The following is an 18,611-nucleotide window of genomic DNA, read 5'->3' on the forward strand; positions in this document are numbered from 1 at the left end:
AAGAGAAAAAGTTGACAAAATTTTACAGAAGAACTGTAGCTATTTTCAGATGAAGTTGTTGAATGTCTTTGGATATCCTACCAAGGAGATTTCACCACTGCCATGCTGTGTATATTTCAGCAGGGATACACTTTAGTGGAGTATATGAAAGGATTGTATCACCTTTCAACTATCACTGGGCTAAAGGCGATACAGTGGTAGAGTAGATATAGAGTGTCATTTCTGATATTGAGTGTGAAAAATCTGAATTTGATTCTGTCTCATATGCTTACTAGATTAGAGGTGTGACTGAGCAAGTAACTTAAACTGTTACATCTCACTTTCTTCATTTGTAAAATAGAGATAATAATAGCTTCTGTGTCAGAGGACTGTTGTGTGGATCAAATGAGACAACCTATGTAGAGGGTTAGAGAGTTAGTTTATTAACCTAGAAAAATATCATTGTGAGGAAAACCTCTAAAAGAAGGATAAATAGAACATTTAAGGAGTATTTGGCTGAATTTATCTCATGGACACACTAGCAGTGGAAGGTAAAATTAATAGAAGTAGTGAGTAGTAGTGTAGAGATAGATATTGGTCAGATAGAAGACCTGCACTTAAGCAGTTAGGGAGTATGGCACAACGCTATCAGGGTTTCCCATGGGCCATGTTTCTGATAATGCATCCCTGATAATCTGATTTGACAGTTCTGGTCACTTTTCTATTGTGACACAAGAAAGACTTTATGGAAGGTAGGAAACACTTAAAGGAACTTAAAAAGGGTGCTATCTGGAGAACTTAAAGTGAGCTGGCAGCAAAATGCATAGAGTGCTGGACCTGAAGTCAGGGGAGTGAGTCTAACTTCCATTTCAGACACTTAACGATCTGTAGGACCCTGAGCAATTCCCTAACCTCTGTCTGCCTCATATTCTTCAACTCTAAAATAAGGATAATAATATTACCTATCTCATGGAGTTGCTATTAGGATCAAATGAGATAATAATGGTAAAAAAACACTAATCACAGCCCCCTAGGTATAATAAGTACTATATCAATATATATTGTCTACCCTACCCTATTAGCTTCTCTTCCATAGAATCCAACCCCTTTTTATTAATAGAAACCCAAAATGAATTTTCTAAGGATGGCGGGAAAAGAAAAAAGTCTTCTTTATTTCCTGGTAAATGAAAGTATCAACAGACAAGAGAAAGAAAGCTCTAAATGTATGAAGAAAGCATCTTGCCATTTTGGTTATGGGTTCAATTCCCACCTAAGACTTATACTTATAACAAGACCTGGGGTCCCTTACACTATGAAATATTGAAACTTCTCACAACTTATTTCAAAGTTGAAGGGAAATGATGACCTATATTGATGAAGATTCTTCCTCTTGGAGTTCCCCATACCAATGCAAAAAGAGGTCTAGTTCTTGTCCCCTAACCCGTTTAAAATGGTGTGAACTTCTCCACCAAGATTTGAAAGGCTATTAAACTCACAAAGCACTTGACATATATGGTGACTATTATAAAAAAGGTTATCCATGGATTAATATCAATTATTAAGTAGATAACAGTAACCCTCTAATGTACCTCAGTAAGGAATGTCTCAATCAGTGGAGACTGTAGATTATGATCAAAACTTGAAATAAACTTTTTAAGTAAATCATATAAATGTACATGAATTGTTGAATTGGGAATGATTCATACTCTGAAGAAGACTGTTCCTATTTGCATGTATAAAACACAATTTGGTACTGCTTTCCTTGTTCCCACTCCAACTGGTGTGTTAAGTATCCTATTAGGGCTATAGGGTAATGCAAAGGGTTAGAGATTCGAGAATTATTGCTTATGAAATTCCACAAGTATGCTCCCTACTGATTATCAGCCATAATGAATTGTATGTGTTCATCCTTCATTGCTAAAGAAGACCATGCCATTAGAGAAATAATGACATGGCTTTCACTTGACATTGTTTTGAGTGAGGGAGGGCTGTGCAGGTCACCAGCCTTGCTTCTCTTCCAGAGCCTTCTGAATCCATTGACCAGATAGATATTTATCAAGATGACTGGAGATGAGCCAGGATAAGGTAACTGGGGTTAAGTAACTTGCCCAAGGTCACACAGCTAGTGAGTGTTAAGTATCTGAGGTGAGATTTGAACTCAGGTCCTCTTAACTCTTGCACTGGTGCTCTATCCACTGCACCAACTAGCTGCCCTAACCAGATTGAATTAGATTTTAGAAAAAGCCCTTACTAAAAATGATCAATTATTACAGAAATTCAAGGTCCTGAAATTCATGGTTAACTCTCCCCTTGAACACAGAAGATCTCAGGGAACAGTGGGCTTAAATGCAGAGAGCCTATCAAAGGTTAGACTCACAGCTCCTGGTTATTAGAAGTCCGTTGGAGAGTTATCAGATAGTTTTTAAAACAAGCTCATACCCATCATACACTTTTTAAGTGCAGCATTTTTTCCATTATTTTCTTACACCCAATCAGCAAAATCAATAAATCAAAGTGTAATTTATAGCATTTGTCAATTTCCGATGTACATATGTCCACACTGAAAATTTACCAATCAGCTCACAAACCACTTCCCAATGCCTGCAGCACATCCCTACAGCCTTCAATACAGCACTCTGCTAGGATTCTAGGGTCAGTATCCTTGCAAAGTCTGGAAGGTACCTTTCTTCAGTCTATTTAATCAGTTTTCCTTATATGTTTAAGCTCCTAATACTATTAACCACTGTTGGTCCACGGATACTTCTAATACCTCCAGTAGCAACTTCAAATGTTCCAGCCCTCTCAAATTTAAATGATCATCATCATCTGGTCAATAGAAAAGGATGAGAGAAGAAAGGAAACCACCCTCCAACACAATGACCATTCTTCCTGTGAAGCATTTTACAACTAGATTTCACCACTGCTACATTGATCTACTGTTGATCTTCTTGTTATACTTACACCAAGAGAAGGTGTGTATGATTCTTTTTTCCAGACAGTCATATGATATTTCCTATGTGACTTCATCTGTCTTCATTCGATGTTCAGAGCACTTTATTTTTCTAAAATTAAATAAGAACTACTCTACTTTTAGTTTATTAATTGATTTATTTGGGCCTTCTTTGATTACATTAATCAGCATGAATTCATGATTTTCAAAGTCATCGTCAGCCAAAACCAAACTAAAACTAAACTAGAAACAATAACAACAAAGCACTTCAAGGAAATTAACTGAAGATTACAGAGGAATCAATAAGAACTATACAATCAGATTTAGCATTACAAAAGACTTTAGAGATCTTCTAGTAGAATTCCATCATTTAATAGTAAAATAAAGTGAGTTACCCAAAATGAACAAGTAGTAGAATCAGGACTCAAATCCAGGTCCTCTGGGCTCCAACCAGAAATACACATTTCTCTATGCTACACTAACTCCAGGAGATAGTCAAAATGTTACCTGAATGTTAAGCATCTTAAATAATAGGAAACCAGGTTTAGAGCACTGAGTCACTGACAACACAGCCACTACTAATTTCTATAACTGAAAACATCATTGCCACAACACTTATTTTCTACTTTATTTCTCTCACACAAAGGAAATGCATATGGTGGTATTGAATCTCCCAAGACTCATCTCTTTTCCTCCTGTGCTTCGTGGTCCCTTAAATATACACCATTTCCCTGTTATTGTTCCATTCTAACTTTTTTTAAACCATAAATGAGAATTCCCATGCGGTGCAATGCCTCTGAGTTACATGAAATTGATACTAAAGACATAATACTCATTAGAAAATGAAAGTTGGTATATTTGCTCCAGAAAATCTTACAGCAGTTATCTTTTATCACCTACATTATCAGGGATTCTTTCAAAGATTTATATTTTGCTTTCCTGCTGACTTTTTCTCCAGCATTGGGTTGTGTGTATTGCTGTGTACAAAGTCTGAATGGTCTATTGTTTCAACTCTTTCCTTCTTAAAAATCTCACACTGTTAGAAAGACTATACCAAGTTACGTGTTATGTAACAGAGCCTATGAAACCAAGGAACTGGTCTCTGTATAGCTCACTCTCTGTCTAAGGAACAAAGTATGGATGTTATGTAGAAAAAATATAAAATATAAACCCTGGCAACCTTAAAATATATATCTTCCTGTTCTACTTCACATAATTATTCCATCTCCCCTATCTATCTTCACACTGGCTGTCTTGGATACCTATAAAATGCTCCCTCCTTCTCTGTACCTCTAAGAATACTTGGTTTCCTAGAAGATTTTACTCAATATTCCATCTTTCAGAAAAAGAGCTTTTTTCAGTGCACCTAGCTCTTACTGTCTTTAATGCTAAGGTTATATTCTATCTACTATTTTTGTATATTCCAACTTAGCTACATGTTGTTTCACTTAGTAGAATGTATGATCCTTTAGGGAAGTAAATAATTTTCTTTGTATATGCCACTCCATCTAGGGCTTTCAGGTAGTTTGGTAATTCTTAAATTATCTCTCCTTAAGCTATTTTCCAAGACAGTTGTTTTTCCAGTGAGATATTTCACATTTTCTTATATTTTTCTCATTCTTTTCATTTTTTTTTCTTGGTCTCTCATGGAATATTTCCTTCCATCACTCATTTCTCTTCTCAATTGTTCTTCCACTTTTCTTATTTGATTTTTAAAATTCTTTTTGAGCTCTTCTAGGAATTCTTACTGGCCTGATATCCAACTACTTTTATTTTTCTGTTCAGGCTTTGCTTATAGGTGCTTTGACACTGCTGTCTTCTAGGTTTGTGTCTTGAACTGTTCTGTCACAACAATAATGTGTTATAGTCAGGATTTTTTGGCTATTTTTTCCAGTCTATTTTTTGACTTTTAACTTTATGTTAAAGTTGAGCTTTTTTACTCAGAACAATGGGACACTGTTCTAAACTTCAAGCCTTTCATACTGCTGTTTTCAGAGCTAGCTCTGGGGGTCTGTATGTTTTCATTGCTTCCAAGGTGGTATGATCTAAATAGTAGTATGGTCACTGCTCTCCTGCCCCTGTGCTCTGGTCTTTATTCACGAAGAAACTTTATTCTCTATAGTTTCAAGTACTGTCACTGCTCATGGGTCTGGGACTATGATCAGATTCCCTGATCTCCTGCAGTCACAATTACTACTGATCTCCTTTCTCTCTTGGAATTGAGATCAGGTTCCCTACATCCCCATGAGTGACCCTAAGCATTCCTCTTGGCCCTGGAACTACAATCAAGGCTCCTGCTCCCTTGTAGACACAAGCACTATCACTCATTTTGGCCCTTGGACTGTGACCTGGAACATGGTATGGGTATTTCAACAGAGTGAACCTAGGTAGTAAAGAGTCTCCTAAAATCTCCATCAGAAGAGTTGTCTGACATCCCCACCACCACCATCCATGGCCTTAGAGCTCATGCAGTTATCTGATCTGCACCGTTATCCAGTCTCTATCACCATCCTGATGAGACAGACCTTTCTTGTTGACCTCCTAACTTGTCTTAGACTAGAAAATTATTGCACCTGACCTTTTGTTGGTCCTGCTACTCAAGAAATTCAATATGAGGCATCATTTTAGCATTGTTGGAGGGGATTTTTGGAGAGCTCAGCTGAGTGCTTCTCTACTCTGCCACATCTTGGCTCCCCATCACTTTTATCAGCCTCTTTCCAGAATTATTTCATATTTTATGTTCCATTTGAATTGGCCTTCTTCTTGTTCTCTGAATTCAACATTTCATCTCCAACCTCTAGCTCTTTGAATACACTGTCTTCCATGTCTCAAATGCACTCTTTCCTCATCACCATGCCTTATACTTTCTAATTCCCTTCAAGATTCAGTATATGAGCCACCTTCAATAAGGGAAACCTTTCCTAAACCCCTTAACTCTTCCTCATATTACAAGTCTACATGCCTGTTTTTTAAGATCCATTAGAAAGGTAAACTCCATGAGGGCTGGGACTAATTATTATTTTGTCTGTGCCCAACAGCTGGCACAGAACCTTGCATAAAAGTGTAGAAGATATAAATATTTTCCATAACTACATACACACAGAGACAGACAGAGAGACAGAGAGAAAGACTGAGACAGAAAGACCAATAGAGATTTACAATGACAAAGACAGAGGAGACAAAGGAAGGAAAAACATACATGTATGGTAGAGAAGCATGGTTTAGTTCTTGCAAAAGAAGTGATATCATGCTTATATTTGTGTACAAGCATACAATGATATTTTTGCATGTGAACATATGTACTTGTATTTCTCAGTGCCCGAGGAAATTTTTAGTGCTACAAGTATTAGAGAAGGTGATGATCTTTGGAAGAAATTCCTCAATAGGTTCTCCTAACACTGATGACATCCTGGTCCTGATCCAAAAAGACTTTGGCATATAATATTATTCTTTTCTTCTCATACTAATGTGAAATTTTAAATGAAACATTCAGCACCACAGTTTTGATCATTTATTATTTAAAATATCATAGAATTACAGAATTTATGAACAGGTAGAGGTTAGGCCATCTAATTCCTCCTTTATCTGACCAAGAATTCCTTTTGCAGAAGCACCTAGCCTCTCTTTGAAGAATTCTAGTGATGAAGAATACAGTATATCTCAAGGAATCCCATTCCTCTATTTCTTTGGGAACTTTTCCTAATATTAAACCTGAATCATCTTCACAGAAACTCGTAGTTCCAGTCTCTTCTGATGAAGAATGTTGTCATTTTATTGTTCTAAATAATATACAGCCATTATAAACTCTAGAATCCAGAAGCTTATATGGTTCCGTGAATGTATTTTTGTGCGCATGCATGCATACAGATACATCTTTAACATTCTCTCTCTATCTCTGTCTCCCTCTGTCTCTGTCCCTCCCTCTCCCTCCCTCCCTCTCTGTCTCTCTGTCTCTGTCTCTCTCTTTCTCTGTCTGTCTGTCTGTTTGTCTGTCTCTCTCTCCCCTAGACTTTCTAATTCCTAAATGGCTTATCTTCTACATCTCTTTTTCTCCAGAAATGAAAATATCCCCCTTTAATTCAACTAATCCTCGTATTGCACATCCTCCAGTAGTCTGAACCAAATTGCCTTTTCCTGTCTAGTAAAACTGGAATATAACCTCCCTAGTTCTGCATTCTATGACTTGCTTTCTTAATGCAACCTAAAATCACATTAACTTTCTTGACTTCTATCTCACGCTGTTGACTCCATACTGAACTTGCAATTTAATAAAATATACAGATGTTTTTCAGTTGTACTCTTACTTGGCTATGCCTTTGTCACTTTGGACTAGCGAAATAGATTTCTTAAAACATATAGGACTGTGTATTTGCCCCAATCAGTATTAAGACTTAACCTGACGTCCTAATCTGACTTTTTCTTTTAACATATTCCCTATCTCTTATGGCTTTGTTGTCATCTAAACGATTGCTAAACATGCCATCCTTCTAATAAATGTTGAAAATTTTAAATGGTACCAAATCATGGGGAAATTGCACTGTGGTTTTCACTCAAAATTTCCAAAAACCAACTCCTTAGTGTTCAGTTCTTCAAATACTTCTGATCCCATGTAATAATAATAGTAACAAAATAACAACATCTAATAGCTACTAACATTTATACACTGTTTCTATGCTTTCTATATTCTCTGCTAAGTGCTTTGCAATTATTATCTCACTGGATCCTCACAATAATCCTGAGGGGTAGGTGCTATTATTAAATACATTTTATAAATGAGAAAAGAAGGGTAAACAAAAGTTAAGTGACTTGGCCAGGGTCACACAGCTAGTATGTGTCTGAAGCCATATTTGAATTTTGGTGTACCTGACTCCAGGCATTACATTTTATCTATAGAAACAACAGCTTTCCATCTAATTGTGCCCATATTTCCCATCTTATTAAAAAACAGCATTAGATGAGAGACTGAGACTAATCTTAAGGATAAGTATTATAATTCTTATTTGTGAGAGGCAGATGCTATTTATCTTCATATAATTCTGTTTTGTCTTTGTTACTTTATCATGGTCTATATCTCTTAATCTGAAAAAAAAAACAAAAACAAAAACAAAAAATAAAGACTACAGGGAGCCCTCCCTCTTGTCTCAGGGAGGCTACATTTTTCCGCAACAAGAAACCCTAGTACTTTGCTTCCCCTCACAATTTTGTAGTTTAAATTAATATTAAATCACATGCAAAAACTGCCATTTGTATTCAGTCAGTTTTTCAGAAAAGCAAGATGCCAGACTCTGTAATGATATCATGGAGGGGGAAATGCTTTAAATACTGTATAAACATCCATAAATTAATCATTTAATCACTCACCCTCGGCAGGAAATCATTATTACATTTTATAGGTTGATCAGCTAGGGTTAGCTAATCAATTCCTGCTCCCAGTTTAATGCAATATTTTTCGTCTTGCACACAGAACCATCTATTCCTCTTCTTGTACTTTCAAATCTAATTTTGAACCTATACAGTTCACACATGCCTTGCCATCAGGAGGGAAAATTATATTAACCTGAAAATGCTAGCCCAAATACTATTGCCAGTTACCAAATTGATACAAAGTACTTGAGAAAGAAACAATGCCCCCCCACCCCAAACACACACTCCAACCAGGAGACAATACTTAATGGTATCTGAAACCAGAGACATATATTTCCTCCAAAAATATTATATCCAAAAAAAAAAATCTGGCAGAGGTAACGTTTTTTAAACTCATGCTTTTTTGTTTTTCTTTGCTTCTGAAATGAAAAGAAAAAAAAATCAAAGAGATAAATCCTTTGTTTCTCTCATAGTGCCCGGCAATTAGCTATTAGAGCAGAATCAATGAAGCCTAAGATATTTTGACAGCAATATTCCATACATGTACACATATGCAGACATACATGCATATACAGGGGTATGTATGTACATATACATATGTACTTCTATGTACGTGGGTATATAAGTGCGTTGTGCACATGTGTGCGTGTATGTATCAGTTGTCCCATTGAGGGAAATTAGGCAGCTATTTAGAATAGGTGAACTACGAGAAAGTTCTTCCTGTTAGGTCCCTCTTGTCAATAGGTTTCCCATGTGAACTAGAGCGGGAATACCAGAGTTTTGCCTCAGGGCCCCAAATTTAGAAAATACTAATACTAGATAGTAATGAGTGTCTTGCACATTTCCAGACCCCATTAGTTTGTTCAGAGGATACCACCTCTACACACAGAAAGCACTGGGGAGATGTTTCTTGGAGAAAAACGATGCAAGGCATTTCCTTACAGACTATGAAGTTTATGTCAATGTTATATAACTGAAATTCTACAGACATTTTGTAGCTAGTTTATTTTAAGTCCTCACATTATAGTTACAAGAGGAAGACATCCTGTGGCTGGCTTCTTTGACTCACTGCTGGCCCCCAGAAGACGGGCTCATTGTTTCCCTGGGCTTCCTTAGACTAGATTGAATATCTTTGGATCCCTCCCATTCCTTTCTCCATTTCTGCACTCCAACTCCCCTCCACACTGAATTTCTTTTAAAAATTTGGTTTGGTTTAGATGCTACCTGACCTACTTATAATGGGAAGTTTGCCCTGGTGCTTTATGAAACTTGTTCTCTGGACCAAAAAAGAAAGTGGCCAGAGCTAATATTCTGATATATTTAACGTAAGAGAATTGAAACCTAAAGCCAACAAACTATATCATACGCATTTATAATTAAATAGTGGTAAACATATACCATAGAGTGGAAAAAACAACACTGAATTTGGATATCAGAGGTTCAAAGTTCGAATATATGAACTTTTGAGTCTTATACAACTCCCTTAACCTGTCTGATTCTGGGGTTCCATGCTACAAAATGAAAAAAAGGGGGACCAAGTAATCTCTGAGATCTCCTACAACCCCAAATCTATAATTCTGTGGTCTCCTAAGGACCAGTGTAGAGTAATGACTGGAGAAATGAAATTGGAGTAAAGGGGAGCTGTTTTCAGGACCTGACTCTTCTTACTGGCTAATAATCCAAGGGAAGTCACAATGTTTTCAGCTAATGCTTTGGTGGGGAGGGAGAAAAGAGAGGAGGAAATAAGCATTTATTGTGTGTCTAATTTATGCTAGACCCTGTGGTAAATGACTTACAAATATCTGATCCTCACAATACCCCTGGAAGGAAGGTGCATAGCCTACATTAGATGGGTTTGGGCTTACCTGGACTTCCCTAAAATTATTGAATCATAGGTTGAAATAAAAAAATCCAAGTAATAGCTATATTCTGATCAGTTAAATGAACACCAACTTTTCTTACTTAAATAAATCTTGGAGTTAAAGAACACTTAAACTTTATGGATCTGGATATGCCATCAAAAATGGAATCATAAGTTAACCACATCTGCTACTGAAATGAATAAATAATATCCTCTAATTTCTGGTTATTAGAAAAACCTTCCAAAAGTAGATTTATCAGAAGAAGAATCACAAAGAATTAAGTTGCAAGAGGAGGAGAAAAAAGGAGAAGGAGGAGAAGAAGAATTTATAGAATATTTTTCCCTTCCATTGTACAAAGTGATTTCTCTACATAGTAACTGGGAGATTCAAATGGAATTCAAAATTGGACTTGAAAAATGAATTTTTCATAAAGTTAACAACGAATCACAGTTTCTTCTGTTGTCCAGTGTTCTTATCAGGAGAGCTACTTGATGACAATGGCAACTCAGGATATAGAAGGAGCTGTGTTTTTGTGTGTTTATGTTCTGTCTCTATTTATGTCTGTTGACCACCTGACCACTGCAGAATAAAACTCAGGGAAGGGAATAGCTAAGTCCATACAATTTAGGGACCCATACTTTGCTTCGCCTCTTAGAATGAAAAAAAAAAAACACAACTAGCTGCATGATAGAGAAAGAAAATTCTGTGGAACAAAGAAGAGCTGCCGTGTTGATTTAAACAAGTGCCTTCAAAGCTGTCATTTGACATCATCTTTGCTACTTTTGGAAGCTTGCTTTTCTTCCTCAGAAGCAAGGGAACTCTCAATAGAACTTTTCTTTTCTCGAGAGATAGTAACATGGTTTATCTAACATATTCAAATTAAGTATTTGATTACCAATAACATCTTAGCCTTCCTAGTGGTTTTTAGAACCTCAGATGCATGTTAATATTATGACAACTAAGCACGGTGTTGTTCAAGCATTCTTATGTTTCATGAAGAAAGAGTCATGGGATCTATTTCCAGACCAATGAGAATGAAATGCTAAATACTAGAAATAGAAGGAGGGAGCTCTTTATGAATGATGCGAGGTGGGGGACATAATTCTTTCTTACAATCTCCTTGAAATTCTGTCTTAATAAACCATTTTAGATAACAATCAACCAAAAATAAAATTAAAAAAAGGGTATCACCATTTAGCATGTACTGAGTGTAGCTCTGTGTAGGCTAGTATGAATAAAAGCACTTCATCTGATCTAACTCTTCTTACTAAAAGGAAGAAGTCCTTAAAATTAAAAAAAAAAACTTTCACTCATAAAAATGAGTAAGTGAAAAAGACTGTAAAGCCATAACAACAGTTGTAAGAAAAACTTGATTATTATTTCATACTTAACAAGACTTAGAGTTCCAAAAGAAGAGGGAGGCATATTTTTAAGATCTGTGTATTAGTTCAGTCATCTTAATTTCTAGAAAGGCTTTTAGTAAAGAATGTTTTTGCATACAGCTCATTTTACAATTAAAAACAGCAAAAAAAAAAAAAGAAATGTTAAAATGCAAATAAAGCTGTACTAATGTGCAAAACAAGGTCACCTATATTTTATAGCTCTCCAGTAAATGCTAAATAAGTAAAAGCAAAAAAAATGATAAACTATTATTTCAATATGGAGTAACTGTCAATTATTGCCATCCCCATTTCATTGGGAGAAAAAAACAACCCGAAATCAAAACACTGTCATGAATATTTTAAAGAAAGCATTTTAAAAGGGAGGAAAAGCAAAACAAAGTTTATTGGCTTATTTTTTTTGTGATGGTTGGTGCTGGGGATTTAGTATGTGAGAGGGCAGAACTCACAGTAAGCACAAGAAAGTATTGGCCTGATCTGTCTATTCTGTGCTTGAAAGCCCTCTTCCTGAATCAAGGTAGAGCACTTATGCACAAGAAACTGTAATAGAACTGGGCCCTGAGGCGCCTCATGATTGGGAGTTCCACTTACCTGCTTGATTTGTGGTTACATTTACAGAGACATATTGCCGGGGTCCTGGGCTCAAGTCGGACACTCCATTCACTGCCTCAATCTCAAAGGTATAGTTTGTGTGAGCGAGGAGATCCACCATCATGACAGAGGTGTTTTTCAGGCCGATTTGATGGGGGAGGTACCTGACATGACCGCCACACTCCTCACACACACCTGCATGGGAGTTGCACTTCTTGCATGCAATATAATATGACACATCTTTCCTTCCACCAGTGTCAGCAGGAGGAATCCATTCCAGAAAGACACTAGTTTCGTTAACATTTGAGATCGCATTCCGAGGAGCTGAGGGGGGTCCTGGTTTGCAAAGTAAAGTGAGAAAAACATATTTTAAGATGATATTGTTATGCATTCCTCATCCCACCATTCCCTGGGCTGAAGAAATATATAATGTGGTTGATTTTTTTTTTAAATAGGAAGTAAATAATGGCCAATTTGTAATGAAACCTGAAGTCCTTTGTTAGAGGGCAAGATGCATTAGTATTAGGGGATTTTATGTCCCTTTTGAAATATTTATATTTCTTGGCATATATTTCAAGTTTAATAAAAGTAAGGCTTATTTTCCTATAAATTATTGACTAAGATTGTTAATAAGGTTTCAATTTTACTTATATGTGTATGTGTGCATGTGTGTGCGTGTGTGTGTGTGTGTGTGTGTGTGTGTGTGTGTGTAGATACTGAGCATTTAAATCTTCTCTTGAGACCTGAACATATAATTTTTCTTTGCTACTAGTTCCAACCAACTTGGAAAGTAAGGGCCAAGAGGAGATTTTTTTTCCTTTTAGTTGTAGTCCTTGATCCCAAATCACATAGCTGGCAGAAACATTTCACACATATTTCAAAATATATTCCATCACCTCATGCCAAATCACATACAGTATTTTTAAACCTTCCCTCATTCTGTCAAGAAAGCACCAGGTTTTAAGAGGCTGATCAAGCATTACAATCTGTAATAACATTTCTTCTCTCAATACTCCTTTAATGGCATAATTCTGTAATTTACAGATTATAATTTACAAAGTATATGGGGTTCATGAAACAGAAAACAATGACAGATAAGTCTGGAACATTTTTTTCTATAGTTTTTTTTTTTAATATACAACTGCTTAGTATGTAGAGATATAACATAATAAACTACATCCCAAGAAAATCAAAAGTCAGATGAATATATATGTGTGTATATATATATATATATATGTATATACGTATCTGTCTCAAACCTCACAACCCACCCTCCAAACTGATATTCCTACCTTCTAACTTAAGTTGTCAATGTTTCTATCGGAACTGAAATGAAAATATCATTACATAAGAAATAAATTCACTTTTTTGTCCCATTCAAGAACACCTTATCTTAATGAAATATTTGAATTCTGATGCCAATAATGAAATCAGCACAACCCTGGGAATTGCGCAATGCTTTTGCAGATATGTGGGGAGGAATGTTCTATTCTGTAAATTACTGTGACTCATTTGAGGTGAAAAATCAGCATATTGAAAATAATGGATTTTTGAATTACACAGCGACCTAAATATATAGCTGAATTTCTAACAGAGATTTCTAACTTTTGACAGAAAAGAAATGATCATAGGAATTCACAAAGGAGAAATGAGAAGTGTGCCTTTCTAAAAGAGACTTCTAGAGGAATCTTTTCCTGAAATGGCATGATGGGGTAAAGCAGGGTAAAGCATTCGATCATATATGGCTAAGGTGCAAAGCAGCACGAAATCATGGAAAGACTACTATCCTGCAGTCAAGAGCCCTACTGTGTAGTCTTGACCAGGATACTTATTATTTGCATTATCATAATAAGTCATTTTACTTTCCTGAGCCTCGGTATCCTCATCTATAATATGGAGCTTAGTATTGACGAAGCTGTATTTCCATCAGCCTTAACCACTATATACAGAAGATGCTTTGCAAGCTTTAAAGGACTATAACTATGCCACAAATTCAAAACTTAGTTTTCTCATCTGCAAAGTGCAGATACTAAAAGATGAACTACCCATGGTTTTTTTAAGGGTTTTTGTAAGGAATTTTTTTTGAAACTTAAAGGGTTATATAAATATAATTAGTATTAATATATATCAAGAAGCTTATGAAAGTCATAGACTTAAGTTTCCTACTATAGATTATCTCTGTGACAAACCTAAAAATGTGAATTAATTGTGAGTATTTAGAAGCGTACTTATGGTGGAGGTGAAATAAGAGAGGAAAGGATGTGTATTATCCAAAGCTTTATTTATGCAGTACTACCTTTTAAGAACCACACAAGTAAAACCTTAATACTTCTGAGAACTAGCACCACACTGAAAAAATCTTCTATCTTAACCCTTCTTGATACTAACAAGAACACATACAAGCATTCCAACAAAGAGATAGCACTTATGGCAGAAATGACTGAGATAGCAAGATGATTTAACTTGATTATCCAGCTTTCTAAAGGATAGACAGGAAAGAGGAGAATCGCACTTTCTGACTGAATTAGCATATGGCTTTTTCCCCCTCAGTCAATTAGAGATACTAGAATAAGACATGCATAATTTGTAAAATCCATTTTTTAAAACTGCATTCAAAATATTTGAGTGCCTTTTTTAGGGGGAAGGAAGCATTCAGATGAAATATTGAATGTAGAAAGTATTCATTTGGAATAGGAAACATGCAGCAAAGCCTGTTTCTTCTCGTGCTATGCCCCTCTCAAACCCTTAACACTCCTGTGAATACAGAAATGCCTTTGAAGTCAATGTGAGTGTTATACTCCAGCTCCACTCTGAAGCAGCAAGATAAAAAATGGACTGAGACTAGCGCTGAAGAATCATGTAATGGCATTCTGCTGTTACTAAGTATGCATTTTGGAGGATACAGATGAAGAAGTGGGGCTGAAAAGTATATTACTGAAGATTTATCAATTTGGTTTTTTTTCTTTTTTTAATTTCTGCATTTTCTCACTTCTTAAATAAAATAAGGCCTAATGTTAGTGCCATGAATTTAAAATTTATAAAGCCAAGCAGAGTATAACATTTAAGATTCTCATATGAACATTTATCAATCCATCTGGTTTTGGGAAACATATGCATTATGTGTATCACTCAGAAAGCAACTGAAAACAGAGTTACACAGTCATCTATACATATTATCATATAGGATTAACAGTACACCATATCAGAATTTTGAACAGTACAGAAAAATGAATGTTCCTTTGGGAAAAAATGGAAAATTTACATAGTCAGAGGGGTTAGCAATATGAAGCTTATGTCTCTGGACTCTGCTCCTACAACTATTCATCACCAGTCCTCCACCCTTCTCTCTTATTACAATGCCCAGTGAAAGATGGCACACCACCTACTGTTTGAGGAACCCGAAACTGTCTACTTGTGTGAAATTGTATAAAGGATTAATGTCACTATAAAAATAACTCAAGCCAGACTCCCTTCACTTCTGTTTCCTTTCTTTCCCCCCAAGTACCTTTGCTTCAAGGATCTGAATATTTGAAATACAACAAACATTTGTTGAATTCAATTGAATTCAAACTAAAACACATGGTTGAGGGACTAAAGGACTGAATTCTATGAAATGCTTTCCTTATGCCTTTATGTGATCTAAAACTCCTAGACATAGTCATGTTCTCAAATATTTCAAATTCAATTGAATTCTCTTTCATGACAGTCATATCAACATGACTGGAACATTCATAGTCACTGGGAGCTTATGCAGCTTAAAAAAAAAAAGAACCCTTAACTAATTAAAACACCAAATATGTGTTCCTTTTAGATGTATTCACACGGTACTTTTATATTTTCTGATAGTTGAAAGCTGCCAATAATTGATCATATGCACTATTTTGTGACTTATTTTTAAAAACTGGAGTTTTTCTCAACAAGACATAAATCACTTAAAAGCACCAGTGGGGTTTTGTGCAGAAGATTCAGCTTCTTTTCTCAAAGACTTAAAGACATCTATTTCAATGGCAATGCTTCGAAGTGAATGATCCTCTAACTCATAAAATCAGCATCCTAAGGGGGAATCAGCAAGAACTTCAGTCTGGAGATATTTAATAAGGACTATCTGAAGAATGTTGAAAATGCGTTTCAACAAATCTTTTGAAACTAGGAAGAAGTGAGCAATTTCAGGTGAAATATCACTTCGTGATATTCTGGACACTGCTTTTCTGAGAGACATCTATCTGTTTTTAGGGTCAAGATTTACCAATAATGATCCCTACCATGAAGACAAATACCAAGTTAAGAACTAAAATGTAACAAGACATGACTGAGAAATTGGCAGTGGGCTAAATGGAAGGGGACATGGGCCAAAGAAGTAGTTGGTAATTTGAACTCTTTTTTATGTTCCTTTTTTTGTTAACTTTTCCTTAAAATTTCTATTTGCAACAGACCTCTGAATATGCTTTTCAGTGATGAATTAAGTTTGTGTATATCATCTATAGAATTGAAGAATTGTGGTGGCAGTATGTCAGATTCCATACGGAGATGAATAGGAACAAAGGTAAACATGGGTGTTGCCAGTGCAGTTTTGTAACTCAAAGAGAACTTTTATGGATATAGCTTATATTTAAGATGATAAAGCATTATGAGATCACAGAAAAATAAGAAGCTGCATTTTAAGACATTCATCAACATGGTATTTGACAAAAGTCTGTAACCCTAAGTTGAGAAGTTGGGTTAGTTTTTGATTCTGGTATCTGACCTGTTAAATGAACTTGCCTATGTTTGAAAAAGCTCTATGCATGGCTAAACTTCTCTTCAAATTGTTTTTGGCAAATCAGAGGGGTATGTTGAGGCATGGCTGTCTCCTTTGTGCCAAAGGAAGTTCTATGTTTAAATGAGTTGAAAGAAGGAGGATTCAAATACAGCACATAGTCTACATGAACAGACAGGAAGTGAACTCAACCGTTAATGTTGTAATCATGAGTATCATAATTCAGCATAAAGCAAAATGAAAGAGTTGTCACCTAAAAATGTTTCTAAAATCTAACTTAAAGAATATTTATATGATTCTACTAGTGTTATATGAGGGAAGTTAGCCTTTATGAGTCTTGCTTAATGGAACATTCATGTGGCTAGGGTGAATGAACAGTGTGCCCAATGAAGAGAAAAAGAAACATGCAAGGTAATTGTTTTATTTCTATCATGCCTCTCCTTCAGATTGGCACAAAGTGAGTGTAGTATCATCGAAGAGACACAGGGTTTCCTTACTTGTACATGCCATTGTAGGTGGGTCAGACTCCCTCCTGAAATAGTCCTTTTCACAGAGACAAGAGGTCGAAGCTTCTTCATGGGTATAACTGTGAGGTGGACACTTGCTGCAGCTCTGGCTCTGAGGTGAGGCTTTGAAGAATCCAGGTTTGCACACTGTCAAAAGAAATCAGAGGCTAAGCTCTTCCCCTCAAATAGCTGCTGTGGGAGTGGCAATCTGCATTGATGGAGAGTGTAAGAACATTGATGACATCATAAATCCACTAAGATATCAAGTTTTCAAGTGCAGAATTATAGAAAACTTTATTTACAAAAAAGTTGACATAAGAACATTGAAATGTTGTTAATCATAGAAATTTCATAGAAAATTGAAGAAGAGTTCTAAGACCAGAGATCAGTAAATGGTTCGGTAAGTTTCTGAAAGAGGGAAAAAGGTGGGTTTTTACAAAGTATAAAGAAGTGAGCCTGATTCTAATCCCTAGAAAAATTCTAGAAAACATTATTAAGCCTATGGTTTGTGAGCATTTATAAGGGAAGTCATGACCCCTAAGAACCAAGAGCAGTTCACAAATAACACATCAGGTCAAGCCAAAAAAAGCCTTCTTTACTTTAAAAAAATATTATGCTATACTGATTATAGATCAGAGAAATGTTATGGACTGAATGCATCAATTTCAAAAAAAAGCATTTGAGAAGGTCCCTCTGTATCCTTATGGAAAAGCCAGAGATAAAAAAGCAAACTCATAGTTTGGTGAATGAACATTCTAAAAGAGTTGTATGCCTTGAATATAATACGCATATAATCAATGTTGAATTGAATGATACAATTAGTCAGTTGGTATTGACATGGAGGGTGGTTCCTAGTAGACTGTCTTAGGGCTCCATCTTATGCCCTATTTTTTTCAATATGTCTATCAGAGATCTGGATGACATAGAAAGTGTGTTTGCTGCATTTTTCAGATGTTTTGAAGCTAGGAATGATAGACAATGAATTCATTTAATGACAATTTAAATTTTAAGAGTTATTGAAAAACTGACATGATGAACTATATCTAAGACTAACTTTTCTGAGGATAATGCTATAATCCTCAAGACAAAGTTTGGTTAGGGAGAAGAGAGCTAGCGATGGAGTCAGGAAGACCTGGGTTCAAGTCACTCATTCCTATGACACATACTGACTGGACAGACTTAGGTAAGCCTCTTCACCTCTAA

General features: G+C 35.8%; 1 protein-coding gene across 4 annotated transcripts in view; it reads right to left on the reverse strand.

Moving 5' to 3' along the window:
• Positions 1-18,611, reverse strand: part of EPHA5 (EPH receptor A5) — a 486,363-nt gene that overhangs the window by 197,425 nt on the left and 270,327 nt on the right. For all 4 annotated transcript variants that reach the window (XM_072620887.1, XM_072620886.1, XM_072620884.1 and 1 more), the window contains exons 4-5: positions 17,400-17,555; positions 12,147-12,482 (exon numbers count right to left, since the gene is read on the reverse strand). In XM_072620887.1, coding sequence (XP_072476988.1) covers positions 12,147-12,482; positions 17,400-17,555 — 492 coding nt within the window. The remainder of the gene's footprint in view (positions 1-12,146; positions 12,483-17,399; positions 17,556-18,611) is intronic.

The sequence above is a fragment of the Notamacropus eugenii genome, chromosome 6, assembly GCF_028372415.1.
Source record: "Notamacropus eugenii isolate mMacEug1 chromosome 6, mMacEug1.pri_v2, whole genome shotgun sequence".
Lineage (NCBI taxonomy): Eukaryota > Metazoa > Chordata > Mammalia > Diprotodontia > Macropodidae > Notamacropus > Notamacropus eugenii.